Genomic DNA, 15873 nt, shown 5'->3' with positions numbered 1-15873 from the left:
AAACCAGTGTAGGGATTTGCATAAGTGGAGCAGCAGAAGTGAAGCATTGAGTGAGGTAGATGAGTGGCAGCAGTGTTGTGGGTGGATTAGAGTTGGGATAAGCGGACAAGGGCAATGCCAACTAGCAGAAGTTTGCAGTAGTCAAGGTGGGACAAGATGTGGGAGTGAATTAGGATTTTAGTTCCATCATGAGCCCTCTCCCTCCCCCCCCCCGCCCCCCCACACGCAGCCCTCTCCCTCCCCCCCCACACGCAGCCCTCTCCCTCCCCCCCCACACGCAGCCCTCTCCCTCCCCCCCCACACGCAGCCCTCTCCCTCCCCCCCCCACACGCAGCTCTCTCCCTCCCCCCCACACGCAGCCCTCTCCCTCCCCCCCCCACACGCAGCCCTCTCCCCCCCCACACGCAGCCCCCTCCCTTCCCCCCCACACGCAGCTCTCTCCCTCCCCCCCCACACGCAGCTCTCTCCCTCCCCCCCCACACGCAGCTCTCTCCCTCCCCCCCACACGCAGCCCTCTCCCTCCCCCCACACGCAACCCTCTCCCTCCCCCCCCCACACGCAGCCCCCTCCCTTCCCCCCCACACGCAACCCTCTCCCTCCCCCCCCCACACGCAGCCCTCTCCCTCTCCCCCACACGCAGCCCTCTCCCCCCCCACGCGCAGCCCCCTCTCTTCCCCCCCACACGCAGCTCTCTCCCTCCCCCCCCACACGCAGCTCTCTCCCTCCCCCCCACACGCAGCCCTCTCCCTCCCCCCCCACACGCAGCCCTCTCCCTCCCCCCCCACACGCAGCCCTCTCCCTCCCCCCCCACACGCAGCCCTCTCCCTCCCCCCCACACGCAGCTCTCTCCCCCCCCCCACACGCAGCTCTCTCCCCCCCCCACACGCAGCCCTCTCCCTCCCCCCCCACACGCAGCTCTCTCCCTCCCCCCCCACACGCAGCTCTCTCCCTCCCCCCCACACGCAGCCCTCTCCCTCCCCCCCCCACACGCAGCCCTCTCCCTCCCCCCCACACGCAGCTCTCTCCCTCCCCCCCACACGCAGCCCTCTCCCTCCCCCCCACACGCAGCCCTCTCCCTCCCCCCCACACGCAGCCCTCGCCCTCCCCCCCACACGCAGCCCTCGCCCTCCCCCCCACACGCAGCCCTCTCCCTCCCCCCCACACGCAGCCCTCTCCCTCCCCCCCACACGCAGCCCTCTCCCTCCCCCCCACACGCAGCCCTCTCCCTCCCCCCCACACGCAGCCCTCTCCCTCCCCCCCACACGCAGCCCTCTCCCTCCCCCCCACACGCAGCCCTCTCCCTCCCCCCCACACGCAGCCCTCTCCCTCCCCCCCACACGCAGCCCTCTCCCTCCCCCCCACACGCAGCCCTCTCCCTCCCCCCCACACGCAGCCCTCTCCCTCCCCCCCACACGCAGCCCTCTCCCTCCCCCCCACACGCAGCCCTCTCCCTCCCCCCCACACGCAGCCCTCTCCCTCCCCCCCACACGCAGCCCTCTCCCTCCCCCCCACACGCAGCCCTCTCCCTCCCCCCCACACGCAGCCCTCTCCCTCCCCCCCACACGCAGCCCTCTCCCTCCCCCCACACGCAGCCCTCTCCCCCCCCCCACGCGCAGCCCTCTCCCCCCCCACGCGCAGCCCTCTCCCTCCCCCCCACGCGCAGCCCTCTCCCTCCCCCCCACGCGCAGCCCTCTCCCTCCCCCCCACGCGCAGCCCTCTCCCTCCCCCCCACGCGCAGCCCTCTCCCTCCCCCCCACGCGCAGCCCTCTCCCTCCCCCCCACGCGCAGCCCTCTCCCTCCCTCTCCCTCCCCCCCCACGCGCAGCCTTCTCCCTCCCCCCCACGCGCAGCCCTCTCCCTCCCCCCCCACGCGCAGCCCTCTCCCTCCCCCCCCACGCGCAGCCCTCTCCCTCCCCCCCACGCGCAGCCCTCTCCCTCCCCCCCACGCGCAGCCCTCTCCCTCCCCCCTCACGCGCAGCCCTGTCCCTCCCCCTCTCCCACGCGCAGCCCTCTCCCTCCCCCCTCACGCGCAGCCCTCTCCCTCCCCCCTCACGCGCAGCCCTGTCCCTCCCCCTCTCCCACGCGCAGCCCTGTCCCTCCCCCTCTCCCACGCGCAGCCCTCTCCCTCCCCCTCTCCCACGCGCAGCCCTCTCCCTCCCCCTCCCCCACGCGCAGCCCTCTCCCTCCCCCACGCGCAGCCCTCTCCCTCTCCCTCCCCCACACGCAGCCCTCTCCCTCCCCCACGCGCAGCCCTCTCCCTCCCCCTCCCCCACGCGCAGCCCTCTCCCTCCCCCTCCCCCACGCGCAGCCCTCTCCCTCCCCCTCCCCCACGCGCAGCCCTCTCCCTCCCCCTCCCCCACGCGCAGCCCTCTCCCTCCCCCACGCGCAGCCCTCTCCCTCCCCCACGCGCAGCCCTCTCCCTTCCCCACGCGCAGCCCTCTCCCTCCCCCTCCCCCATGCGCAGCCCTCTCCCTCCCCCTCCCCCACGCGCAGCCCTCTCCCTCCCCCACGCGCAGCCCTCTCCCTCCCCCACGCGCAGCCCTCTCCCTCCCCCACGCGCAGCCCTCTCCCTCCCCCTCCCCCACGCGCAGCCCTCTCCCTCCCCCTCCCCCACGCGCAGCCCTCTCCCTCCCCCTCCCCCACGCGCAGCCCTCTCCCTCCCCCTCCCCCACGCGCAGCCCTCTCCCTCCCCCACGCGCAGCCCTCTCCCTCCCCCTCCCCCACGCGCAGCCCTCTCCCTCCCCCTCCCCCACGCGCAGCCCTCTCCCTCCCCCTCCCCCACGCGCAGCCCTCTCCCTCCCCCTCCCCCACGCGCAGCCCTCTCCCTCCCCCACGCGCAGCCCTCTCCCTCCCCCACGCGCAGCCCTCTCCCTCCCCCACGCGCAGCCCTCTCCCTCCCCCACGCGCAGCCCTCTCCCTCCCCCACGCGCAGCCCTCTCCCTCCCCCTCCCCCACGCGCAGCCCTCTCCCTCCCACTCCCCCACGCGCGGCCCTCTCCCTCCCCTCCCCCACGCGCGGCCCTCTCCCTCCCCCACGCGCGGCCCTCTCCCTCCTCCACGCGCGGCCCTCTCCCTCCCCCTCCCCCACGCGCGGCCCTCTCCCTCCCCCACGCGTGGCCCTCTCCCTGCCCCTCGCGCGGCCCTCTCCCTCCCGCTCCCCCACGCGCGGCCCTCTCCCTCCCCCTCCCCCACGCGCAGCCCTCTCCCTCCCCCTCCCCCACGCGCAGCCCTCTCCCTCCCCCTCCCCCACGCGCAGCCCTCTCCCTCCCCCTCCCCCACGCGCAGCCCTCTCCCTCCCCCTCCCCCACGCGCAGCCCTCTCCCTCCCCCTCCTCCACGCGCAGCCCTCTCCCTCCCTCTCCCTCCCCCTCCCCCACGCGCAGCCCTCTCCCTCCCCCACGCGCAGCCCTCTCCCTCCCCCACGCGCAGCCCTCTCCCTCCCCCACGCGCAGCCCTCTCCCTCCCCCACGCGCAGCCCTCTCCCTCCCCCACGCGCAGCCCTCTCCCTCCCCCACGCGCAGCCCTCTCCCTCCCCCACGCGCAGCCCTCTCCCTCCCCCACGCGCAGCCCTCTCCCTCCCCCTCCCCCACGCGCAGCCCTCTCCCTCCCACTCCCCCACGCGCGGCCCTCTCCCTCCCCTCCCCCACGCGCGGCCCTCTCCCTCCCCCACGCGCGGCCCTCTCCCTCCTCCACGCGCGGCCCTCTCCCTCCCCCTCCCCCACGCGCGGCCCTCTCCCTCCCCCACGCGCGCCCCTCTCCCTGCCCCTCGCGCGGCCCTCTCCCTCCCCCTCCCCCACGCGCGGCCCTCTCCCTCCCCCTCCCCCACGCGCGGCCCTCTCCCTCCCCCTCCCCCACGCGCGGCCCTCTCCCTCCCCCTCCCCCACGCGCAGCCCTCTCCCTCCCCCTCCCCCACGCGCAGCCCTCTCCCTCCCCCTCCTCCACGCGCAGCCCTCTCCCTCCCCCACGCGCAGCCCTCTCCCTCCCCCTCCCCCACGCGCAGCCCTCTCCCTCCCCCTCCCCCACGCGCAGCCCTCTCCCTCCCCCACGCGCAGCCCTCTCCCTCCCCCACGCGCAGCCCTCTCCCTCCCTCTCCCTCCCCCACGCGCAGCCCTCTCCCTCCCCCTCCCTCCCCCACGCGCAGCCCTCTCCCTCCCCCACCGCAGCCCTCTCCCTCCCCCTCGCGCAGCCCTCTCCCTCCCCCTCTCCCACGCGCAGCCCTCTCCCTCCCCCTCTCCCACGCGCAGCCCTCTCCCTCCCCCTCTCCCACGCGCAGCCCTCTCCCTCCCCCTCTCCCACGCGCAGCCCTTTCCCTCCCCCTCCCCCACGCGCAGCCCTCTCCCTCCCCCTCCCCCACGCGCAGCCCTCTCCCTCCCCCTCCCCCACGCGCAGCCCTCCCCCTCCCCCACGCGCAGCCCTCTCCCTCCCCCTCCCCACGCGCAGCCCTCCCCCTCCCCCACGCGCAGCCCTCTCCCTCCCCCTCCCCCACGCGCAGCCCTCTCCCTCCCCCACGCGCAGCCCTCTCCCTCCCCCACGCGCAGCCCTCTCCCTCCCCCACGCGCAGCCCTCTCCCTCCCCCACGCGCAGCCCTCTCCCTCCCCCACGCGCAGCCCTCTCCCTCGCGCAGCCCTCTCCCTCCCCCACGCGCAGCCCTCTCCCTCCCCCACGCGCAGCCCTCTCCCTCCCCCTCTTCCACGCGCAGCCCTCTCCCTCCCCCTCTCCCATGCGCAGCCCTCTCCCTCCCCCTCTCCCACGCGCAGCCCTCTCCCTCCCCCACGCGCAGCCCTCCCCCTCCCCCACGCGCAGCCCTCTCCCTCCCCCTCCCCCATGCGCAGCCCTCTCCCTCCCCCTCCCCCACGCGCAGCCCTCTCCCTCCCCCACGCGCAGCCCTCTCCCTCCCCTTCCCCCACGCGCAGCCCTCTCCCTCCCCCTCCCCCATGCGCAGCCCTCTCCCTCCCCCTCCCCCATGCGCATCCCTCCCCCTCCCCCATGCACAGCCCTCTCCCTCCCCCACGCGCAGCCCTCTCCCTCCCCCACGCGCAGCCCTCTCCCTCCCCCACGCGCAGCCCTCCCCCTCCCCCACGCGCAGCCCTCCCCCTCCCCCACGCGCAGCCCTCCCCCTCCCCCACGCGCAGCCCTCTCCATCCCCCTCCCCCACGCGCAGCCCTCTCCATCCCCCTCCCCCACGCGCAGCCCTCTCCCTCCCCCACGCGCAGCCCTCTCCCTCCCCCACGCGCAGCCCTCTCCCTCCCCCACGCGCAGCCCTCTCCCTCCCCCACGCGCAGCCCTCTCCCTCCCCCACGCGCAGCCCTCTCCCTCCCCCTCCCCCACGCGCAGCCCTCTCCTCGCAGCAAATGTACATGCTAGATGTTTAGTTAGAACTTTGTTTGATTTCATACTATTTGTTTTGTAGATAGGTGCACAAGAAGGAATTCTTCATGCATCCAGGGATGGGCCGCCTCCTTCCTCCAAAGATTACTGCATCACATACAATTCTTCATGGACATCGCTGCCAACAACCCTTTCTAATGCTGTGAGTAGCTGGTACAATATATATGCGATGTTACATGTATAAGAGAGACATGGATTTAGCAGCCTACCCTGAACTCTGTGTGTGTTGAAGAGAATTGTTTTCCCATTGCATCTGATTGATTAGAACTACATGTATCCTGGTTAGATTGTTAACGGCCTCAAACAAAGACTTCCCACTGATGCGTTTTGCATGATGTTTTATAGTTCTTGCTCTTGTATTGCTGCAATTGTGTGATGTTTCAGGATGTATTGCACTAGGCTTAGTGTCCGCATCATAAAGTAAAGTTCAGCTGCTACTTTTAGACTTTGCATTAGAACAGGGGCGGCCAACTCCAGTCCTCAAGGGCCACCAACAAGTCCGGTTTTAAGGATATCCCTGCTTCAGCACAGGTGGCTTAGTCGAAGATTGAGACACTGATTGTGCCACCTGTGCTGAAGCAGGGATATCCTTAAAACCTGACCTGATCCTTACTTTTTTTGCAGCCGTTTAATCTCAATCCCATAGATTCTAAACTTTTTTTTATGGAGCCAAGCAATCAAGAGATGTCATATTGTAATTGTATGAAAGTAAACGGAACCCTCCATGTTCTTACCTTTCATGCTTCATTATTGCAAAGCACAAAAGCAAAAGTAATCCTTACATTACCTCTAATGTAAATGTATTACTGTAGTAGTAATAATAATAATAATAACTTTATAGCGCTTTTCTCCCAATGGGACTCAGCACTTCACAATTACAGTACAGTGCGCGGTACACAATTATGAACATGTTGACACGATTATATGCTTTTAACCTTTAATGCACAAGAAAAAGAAGAGCGGGCATAGAGTAATTGTTAATGTCTTTGTAGCGGGCAGGAGTGGGAACATTATGGTCAGGTTATGGGTTAGATGCATTGAGAGCTTGGTTGGTTGGTGGGCAGAGGTGGGAACATTATGGTCAGGTTATGGGTTAGATGCATTGAGAGCTTGGTTAGTGGGCAGAGGTGGGAACATTATGGTCAGGTTATGGGTTAGATGCATTGAGAGCTTGGTTAGTGGGCCGAGGTGGGAACATTATGGTCAGGCTATGGGTTAGATGCATTGAGAGCTTGGTTAGTGGGCAGAGGTTGGAACATTATGGTCAGGTTATGGGTTAGATGCATTGAGAGCTTGCTTGGTTGGTGGGCAGAGGTGGGAACATAATGGTCAGGTTATGGGTTAGATGCATTGAGAGCTTGCTTGGTTGGTGGGCAGAGGTGGGAACATTATGGTCAGGTTATGGGTTAGATGCATTGAGAGCTTGCTTGGTTGGTGGGCAGAGGTGGGAACATTATGGTCAGGTTATGGGTTAGATGCATTGAGAGCTTGGTTGGTAGGCAGAGGCAGGAACATTATGGTCAGGTTATGGGTTAGATGCATTGAGAGCTTGGTTGGTTGGTGGGCAGAGGTGGGAACATGATGGTCAGGTTATGGGTTAGATGCATTGAGAGGTTGGTGGGCCGGGGTTGGGGTCGGGTCTCTGGATTTAATGGCGGAGTTTCAAAGCCCCAACAGGAAGCCGTGACATCAGGTTCAGCAGCCTATTTGTCCGCATGACGCGGGGGGCTTTAAACTTTGCCGAAATACCAGCACCCACTTTGGAGGCAAGTATCTCGGGAAGCAGTGGATCTCCGAAGCTGACATTAGTGGGGTACAGCTGCGGAGACCCCGAGCATCAATCCTATGTTAAAAAAATAATAATAAAAGGGGAATCCATGGCTCCTTTAAGCTCGTCTTACTCCTCTTCCTCCTGTTCCCCTTTCTCTCTCTCGGGAAAACGCCTCTCTTGCATAATATTAGCACGAACGGCTGTAGAAATGTAAAGCAAAGCTATTTAAAGGAGTAAAACTGCTTAAAGTGGACAAATACATCAAAACTCTTTCCTCGCTGAGTGGATCTTCAATCGTGCAAAATGGTTTCATGTCGTCAAAATACAAAGTAACACGGCTTTGTTTATCTTGGGATTCCACAAATGATGCCAACTTTAGACACTGGTTCTACAGTCTGTATTTCCCAGAGCAAACTCGGTATTTAATAGAAGGGAAATACCATGAAGATAATTAATTAGGCACACACTGAGTCATTAAGCTGGACTAGCAAGCAATAACATTTTGTCTGGAGTTATCATAAATTCCATTGATAGGAATGACTAGGGCAGGAGTAGCCAACTTCAGTCCTCAAGGGCCACCAACGGGTTGGGTTTTCAGAATATCCCTGCTTCAGCTCAGGTGGCTCAATTAGTCCCAGATTTAGCACAGGTGTCTCAATCAGGCTCGGCTTCAGCACAGTCTTCGACTGAGCCACTGATTGAGCCACCTGTGCTGAAGCAAGGATATCCTTAAAACCTGACCTGTTGGTGGCCCTTGAAGACTGGGGTTGGCCACTTCTGCACTAGGATGATCATTGAGAGATGTGAAAATACAAGTGCAGCCCTGATCACAACCCTTAAATAAAATGCGCGTTTCTGGTTACAAATTTACCATCTAGTGGCATACTGTACAAAGGTTCTCATGAGAACCTCGGCGACAGGCGCGTGCGACACCATGCGCTCTGTCGCACGCACTCGCGCGCCCACTATAATCGATGCCTTACATGAACCAATCATAAGACCCAATGTCATGCCACGATGATGTCACAGCTGTCTATTGGCCGCCAGAGTGAGGTTAATCCCAGCGTCCATACTGTTTCTCCCAAACATGAGTTCTCCTAAGGGAATTTTTCAATTAAATATCTCCGGAACGAGGGTGGAACGCCCCCAGCTTGAAGTACAGTGGGGCCCCTTGTTTCAAATAAGGGGAAATAAATGTAAACGAAAAATATATATTGGGGCAGGGAACGGTCAGCATGGATTGTTGCTTTGAGTATTAGAACAGTGTTCTGTTTTCTGTGGCTGAGATTTGGGGTGGCTGTTTCATATTTTAGCATATTCAGTGTGTTGTTGCAGTGTGTGAATGAACATTTAAAGTACATTTTAATTGGATATTTTGCAATTGTTTGAGAAAATGCATTTAAATGTGCATTTCCTGGTTTTTTTTGTTTAGACTTATTATAGGCTGGAAAACTTGAGCTCCCTCTGGCTGTGCAGCTCATCGGACGTTCCCAGCACTGGAGTCAAGGACAAGGCACTTGCGGTGTTGGATGGGAACTGCTCTATCTTGGACAAAGCCAGCATCGCACAGAAGAACGGGGCTAAATTGTTGCTGATCGTCAGCAAAAATGGGCTGGTATGTAGATGAACGAAGGCCACAGCCAACCTATTCTCAACTTGTGTATAAGTAGGTGGGCTGTGCCCCTGGTATCTGCTGCAGAGCCCTCCTGAAGGTGAAGTGATTAAGCAAGACGCAAGGATATGTGATGTAATTCCTGATTTATTCCAATAACTCATCAGGTTATAAGTTGCACCTTGGTTGTTCGTAAGAAAGATTCAACCTTTATCCCTTCTTATCCCTGATCGTGTTTAGATAATACACTATCTTCGCTTTGCAGAAGAACGGGGATGTCTTAAGTATAAAGCAATGTTGTGATATTGCAGTGCATTACAATCTCAGCATGTCAATGTGGTGGAACATTGAGATCTCGGTGCACTAATCACCATGAAATAGTGTCAGTGTTTTAAAGAGGCAGTCCAAGCGGCACTTAAAAAAAAAAACTGCATAATATATATTTTTTTATTACCTTTATTGAAAACTAATTTCCTTAGCTGCCGGCCTATTTGTTCTCCTGTGAACGATCCTGCTTCCCTGTGTTTACTTAATGGCTGCCTTTTCAGTTTCAATCAATCCGTCAGTCTCTGTAACTCAGCAGCTACAATGTATCCTAATATTAGTACGGTAACATTATCTATTGTTACAGCTTGCAGCTTGAACTGCTGGGAATATTGGTAACAAATGATCACAAACAGGAAAGTGTTACAAAGATCTAGCACTGCTGGTGAGGTGACTAAACCTGCTATAGAAATCAAAGGATGCTCAGTATATTAAAACTCATTAAAAATGGCATTAAGAGTTGAAAAAAAAAAAAAAAAACTAATATGCAGTAAGTTATCTAGTACTACAGAACTGATTTATATGAAAATAAAACACATATAGGATGTTGCTTGGATTCCATTAATATGCTACAATACAAATGTGTTACTTGGAAACCAACGTTGTGGAGTCTGCATAACAAATCCTTATCTTTCATTCCAGGTTCTTCCAGCAAATAATAGAAGTGCTCATAAAGACTTGACAATCCCAATTGCTTTTGTTAGATATGGAGATATGATTAGCATGAGCCAGGTATGTGTCTGTCTATATGTTTTATTTCATGAAAAAAAAAAAACTTTTTAAAGCTTTACACTCTTCTGCCCCTCCTTACATCTCAGCCCTAATTTGTCGCTATGCACCATCCCGACTCTTGCGTTCTGCTAAAGGATGTCTTCTCTCTACCCCCTTTTGTATATAAAACCCTCTCCCACCTTAAACCTTTCTCACTGACTGCCCCGCACCGCTGGAATGCCCTTCGCCTCAATACCCGACTAGCACCCTCTCTATCCACCTTTAAGACCCCACCTTAAAACACACCTGCTTAACGAAGCATATGAGTAGCTAAATGTTACTTTTATATCTGAAGCAATTCTCATTATGTGTTTTGTATTATTTGTTATTTATATGATTGTCACGTGTAATACTGCTGTGAAGCGCTATGTACATTAATGGAACTACAGTACATCTATACAGCCATACAGCCATACAGCCATACAGCCATACAGCCATACAGCCATACATCCATACAAGAACACAATGCATGCTGGCCCATCTGGCGGCAAAGCTGCTACATGTGTGTGACTAATAACTTTGTTTGGTTTTCTCATTATCTTATGATGTTTTGGTGCCAATATTCCAGGACTAAATACAAATACCGTAATATAGATTAGTTTACAGAGTACCAGTGACACTGGTGCAGCTTTACGTAAATCTTTTTGAATGATCTCCTCAGGAATTCTGTTTTCGTCCCTCAGATAACGGCACAAAGGAAAGTGTTCGGAATTAATAATGTCCATATTATCAATGGGTATTTAATTAGTTGTACGTGACACAAAGGTGCAAGCCTACGTAAAATTTTGCACAAGTTAACAATCTGATTGTCTTAACTAATCTAGCCATGCTAAAAGTAACAATGTGTGCCTTCTTTTGTTTCTCTGTAAATGAATAACAAATTGCATTTGGTATGGGCTTCTTAATAGGGGTGTTTTTGTCAATCGTATGTTTTCTTTACTTTTAGCCCACCTAGTCTTTATCAGAGAGGCAATTGTATGAATGCATGTATCTATGTATATCTTTATTTATATAGCGCCATTCAGGTACATAGCGCTTTACAATACACGTGACATAATATTCTAACACAATGGAAATAAGTGCTTTGAATAAAACAATAGCAAAAGGAGTCCCTCCCCCGAAGAGCTTACAATCTAAGTAAAGCAGGGGATAGAGTGCGGGCTTCGCCTTTGCAAAACCTTGTAGAATACCCAGTGACCTCAGACCAAAGGGAGCAGCCAGAGGAAGTCAAACCCCTCCTGAGTTTCGGCTAATCGGGTTTACAAACTTTTAAAAACTTTTCCGTGCCACAGGTCTCGTGGTATTAATCATGTGATGCTCTCCCCTCGGATACAGGAAACAGAAGTGGAAGGAGGTAGCCTGCTCTGCCTGTAAAAAAACAAACCAATAAAAAACAAGCATTGGCTCATAGTGTACATGAACAGGGCACTGTCAAGTTTAAAATTTAAAATACTTCTAGCAGTCAGATCTGGGTGAAAAGGTATCAATTACCCTGCCCCTTAAACACATCACTGGCATTAGTTCACTTCGGTCCTATGAGTGACTGACCCTTTAATAAAGTCCATGATAGGGCTGTGCACACTGGCTTACAAGCGATTAGGCATAGCATACAGTGTCTTAAGAGAATCGGGATACTAATCTTATAGAGTAATACAAGAAGCCTGTCTGTTAATTCTCTGGTTGTGCAGGTCACAGTAGTACAGTAATGCTGGGTACCTCCAGGCAGTCACAGAACAGTAGCCCATGCTTGTATCACAAGCTTACACTCTTTTTTTTTTTTTTTCTAACCTGTGGATCTAAGATTGGCTGCTCCTCCTTAGTGCTGGCAGTGATGGCGACACACTGGCCGAATGGTAAAGTGTTTTATTAGAAAAGGATAAATGTTGTGTACACTTTCACTTTCTGACCGTGATCTATGAAACTAGGAGTAGGAAACGATTTGTTCCCCATCTGTATAATCATCATCTTTTCCACTGGAGAACTTGCAGTACTTTGCGATTCCAGCAGCGACAGAGTTAACAGCTGTGTTCCACTGCCTATGCTATGCACGGGATCATAAATATCTTGGTGCTGACTCTGTATCACAGAAGAGCATGCATTGTAATGATGCTAAGAATAGTAGTGCTGCTACACCACTATCCCCGATTTTGTAACTTTCTCCTTTTTTTCTGTTTCAGTCACTTGGGAACAGTATTACGGTGACTCTGTACTCTCCAGCACTGCCGCCCTTTGATTACAGCATGCTAGTCATCTTTCTAATTTCGGTATTCACAGTGGCACTGGGGGGTTACTGGAGTGGATTATCAGAGCTGTAAGTATTAGGAGGGGAACAAACAAAACCGGTGGCGTTCGGAAATTCGAGAGGGTTCAATAATAGGTCTATTGATTGCAAGTATCTCACTGTCATGGCAACGTAATCAATAGAAAAGAAGTGTTTTAAACATGCGATATACCAGCCAACATATACAGAGCTGTGAATTGGCAGCAACTATGTCCCAGATCCACCAAAGGGTGCTAAGCTTTAGCATGCCCCAGCTCCCGTTCATATGAATGGGCATGTAGACGTGCTAAAGCTAAGCACCCTTTTGTAGTTCTGGGTCTCAGAGCTGCCAGAGATACTGCAATTCCTGAGTGTGTGTGTGTGTGTGTGTGTGTGTTTCATATATTGCATGTATCACAAGTGCACTATTCACTTAGATTTAAACACCAATGTATTTTTTACATGTCATTTAATCATGTGTTTTAAAGCTCCAGTTCAAGCTGCCGTTGAAAAAAATAAATACAAATAAATAACATTTCCATTCAATTTGTGCATCAATACAATCTACACACTGAGAAGGGATTAGCTAAATTGCAGATCGATCAGTTCTCCTGTAATCGATCACTGTAGATTCGACTCAGGAGTTCTTTAAATCAAGAGTACCCAAGATTGTGTGGAAGATCATGTGACCAGGCAGGAACTAGATACAATTGGTGCACTGCTGGAGAGAGGGCAAAAGGAGTGTGCCTGAGCCTGTCTCAGAATAGGAAGGGGATGTGACTTTGTAAATGGTTGCTATAGAAACAAAAAATATTTAAAAACAAACATGTAGGGTATTGCTTGAACTGCAGCTTTAAATTAATCGCTTATATTGGTTTTGCACTGGTTATACATTTATGTCTATGTATTGATTTGTAGTTACACATTTATATTATAGAAAAGACATAAAAAGGAGACGAGCATGGCCTTCCTTCAGAAAAATGCAAAGGTATATTGTGGGCCACAAGCCCCGATTCTCGCTTACATCATTGGTAAATTTAGTGCAGCATCAGAGAAGGATACATGGGAGAAGAGTTCTTGTAATCACTTGAACAAAGTTTTGAACCTTGGAGTTATTACGTTTTAATCTCAAAAATTGCCCGTATGGGATGTTATCAATCCATTTCGCATGATGGTTGCTGCTAGGGCATAGATAAGTGCAGGCATCTGCTTGTTTGAAAAAAGTGCAAGTATGTAATCGCCCATCTTCGTGAAAGATTTCTAATGTAAAAAAATTATTAATTTATCATTAATTGAGAGAGAATTTGATTATTTATCAGTTGTTTAAACACTAATAATTTAAATTGAGTGAGTTAACATCCCCTTTCCCAAGTTAATATAACGTCATCTATATAGCGGCGCCATAACTTCGTGATGCCCAGCTGTATTACTGTGCCAAATATTATTGTGCTCCGAAAATGCCATAAATAAATGAGCTGAGCTAGGGGCAAAAGTGGTTCCCATCGCTGTCCCCCATACTTGCAGAGAAAATTCTTGCTCAAATAGAAAATAATTGTGCTCCAAAATAAACTTAATACTCCCTAACAGAAACGTGATGTGACATAATAATAATAATAATAATAATAGTTTGTTCTTGTATAGCGCTGCTAGTTTTACGTAGCGCTTTACAAAGACATTTTCCATTCACAGATCCCAGGCTTAGAATCTATGTTTTTGGTGCCTGAGGCACAGGGAGATAAAGTGACTTGCCCATGGTCACAAGGAGCCGACACCGGGAATTGAACGAAGTTCCCCATGCTTCAAACTCCGTGCCAGTCAGTGTCTTTACTCACTGAGCCGCTCCACTCCGTCAGTGTGTTTAATTGATGTGTACAGTACCTGCACTATTATATGACCCTTATTATTATGGACACACCTAGTTATTACGCTGCTAAGTTGTGAGCACCGACCAACCCTTCTCCCCCCTCCCCCCCCCCACCTTTGTACATAGTGTGTGTGTATATACTTTGTTCAAGGTGTTTGCAGAATTAACTCTCTTTTTATGATGCAGCCCCTCCGAGTTCTATATATTTTGGGGCCGTAAGACGAATGTCTGTCATTTCCTTTTAAGAAATATTTTGTTTCTATTTCAAATGTTACAAATAAATAAAAGGACAAATGAAAAAAATCTGAATGGGGGATAAAAAATGAATACAAACATGGGTCCGGGGGACACTGCCTCTCGTTGCTTATTTCTGAACCTAGTTGTGGAAGTGTGGCATGTGTAATGGATACCTAAACAGAACATTTGTTGTGCTGCTTAACTTGTTTCTTGTCGTGCTGCTTTCAGAGAAGACTTGAGACCCTCCCCCAGCGGCGGTGAAAGGGAAGGAAGAAGAAAGAAAGATGACAATGTGACGTTCACCCCGGTCATTGTCGTTCTATTTGTGGTTATATGCTGCGTCATGTTGCTTTTGCTGTACTTCTTCTACATGTGGCTAGGTAAGCGGCTGGTGTCTGCTTCATTCGGCATTATTCAGCTAATCGAAGCTCTTCTTTCCTGTTCTTAACTGAGATATAAAAATAATTTCCCTAATTAACGCAGCACTTCTTAAAAATAAAGTGTATGTATATATCTCTCACTCTCTCCCTCCCTTTCCCTCCATCTCTATCATCTCTCTCTCTATCCACCTCTCCTTCAACCATGTGGTCCTCCATGCTCATCCCTAGTCCTCCGATCTCTGGGGGGGCACCCCAATTTTTTTAATTGCCGTTTTCTAAAAGGAAAAATTACGAACGAGATTACCGGGGTCACCAATAGAAAGCTGAAGCTTCATCCGCCAATGACTTCGCAGCTTTCTGCAGGGGTGAGCCCTGACCCCCGCAGACCTTTTTGTGTCTGGGCAGGGCACATGTATCCTGGATGTCGGACCGCAGTTACCAGGGGTTCCCTGGGCGTCGGAGACCGTGATACAGAACCCCCCACACATTAAATAAACTTTAAAAAAAAAGAGAGAAATCTTGAGATGTGGTTTGCTGCTTTAAGAGATGATTACTAGAAGTATGAGCTGTTTTCTTCTCCATGATCCAGCCCGTGAAATCCTCATTGTCCTTGGCATGGCTCTGCTACCCTCTAGTCACATTGCTTAAAGCCGCAATCCACCTTGCTCAATGTTATGTTTTTGTTTTTTAAATCTGATCTGGAGCCAAAAGATGTTGCTATGATCACCATGAACAACCCTGTTCATAAGATATCATTATTTTTATTATTTTTGTGGGGTTTTTTTGCAGGTAGATTATTTTTGGGGGAAGGGGGGGGTAGAATTTATTAATAATTTTTTTTGGGGAGGTTTTTAAAAGTGAAATATCCTGGGAAAATTATTCCCGGGGAGAATTGCTGCTTTAACTACTGACCTACACTATGCTGCATGCAACTTGTTCACATTTTATGTAATGAGTGACTATATGACATTTTTGGCTGGATTATGGTATGGAACAAAGTATTGTAACAGTTAAAAGTTCCTACATTCATTTCTTACTGGTGTTAGAGCACACATTGCCCTCTTTGTTTTTTAAATCCAGGAATGATACGGGGGGGGTCTCCAGAGCTGAAGCCCATTCATTTTAGCTACATGGACCACCTGCTTCTGTTCTGGAGATACTTCGCTACAAAAGGGGGTGCCACTCTGGAACTCACGGGGTGTGCTTTCCAAAGTTCCTGGGCCAATAGAAAGCTGTGACATCATCAGGTGTGGCTTCCCATTGACCCAC

At 53.3% G+C, this 15873-nt stretch overlaps 1 protein-coding gene across 4 annotated transcripts in view; it reads left to right on the top strand.

The window, feature by feature from the left end:
* The window catches only part of SPPL2A (signal peptide peptidase like 2A), a 34530-nt gene that overhangs the window by 2673 nt on the left and 15984 nt on the right, over positions 1-15873 (top strand). For 2 of the 4 annotated variants that reach the window (XM_075575606.1, XM_075575604.1), the window contains exons 2-7: positions 5408-5527; positions 8589-8771; positions 9735-9824; positions 12041-12174; positions 13061-13111; positions 14453-14604. In XM_075575606.1, coding sequence (XP_075431721.1) covers positions 5408-5527; positions 8589-8771; positions 9735-9824; positions 12041-12174; positions 13061-13111; positions 14453-14604 — 730 coding nt within the window. The remainder of the gene's footprint in view (positions 1-5407; positions 5528-8588; positions 8772-9734; positions 9825-12040; positions 12175-13060; positions 13112-14452; positions 14605-15873) is intronic. The other 2 variants (XM_075575607.1, XM_075575605.1) reach the window with 1 other exon arrangement.

This window comes from Ascaphus truei, chromosome 18 (assembly GCF_040206685.1).
Source record: "Ascaphus truei isolate aAscTru1 chromosome 18, aAscTru1.hap1, whole genome shotgun sequence".
Classification (NCBI taxonomy): Eukaryota; Metazoa; Chordata; class Amphibia; order Anura; family Ascaphidae; genus Ascaphus; species Ascaphus truei.
Note: the sequence above shows the minus strand (reverse complement) of the source record. Positions and strands in the feature narration are given on the sequence as shown.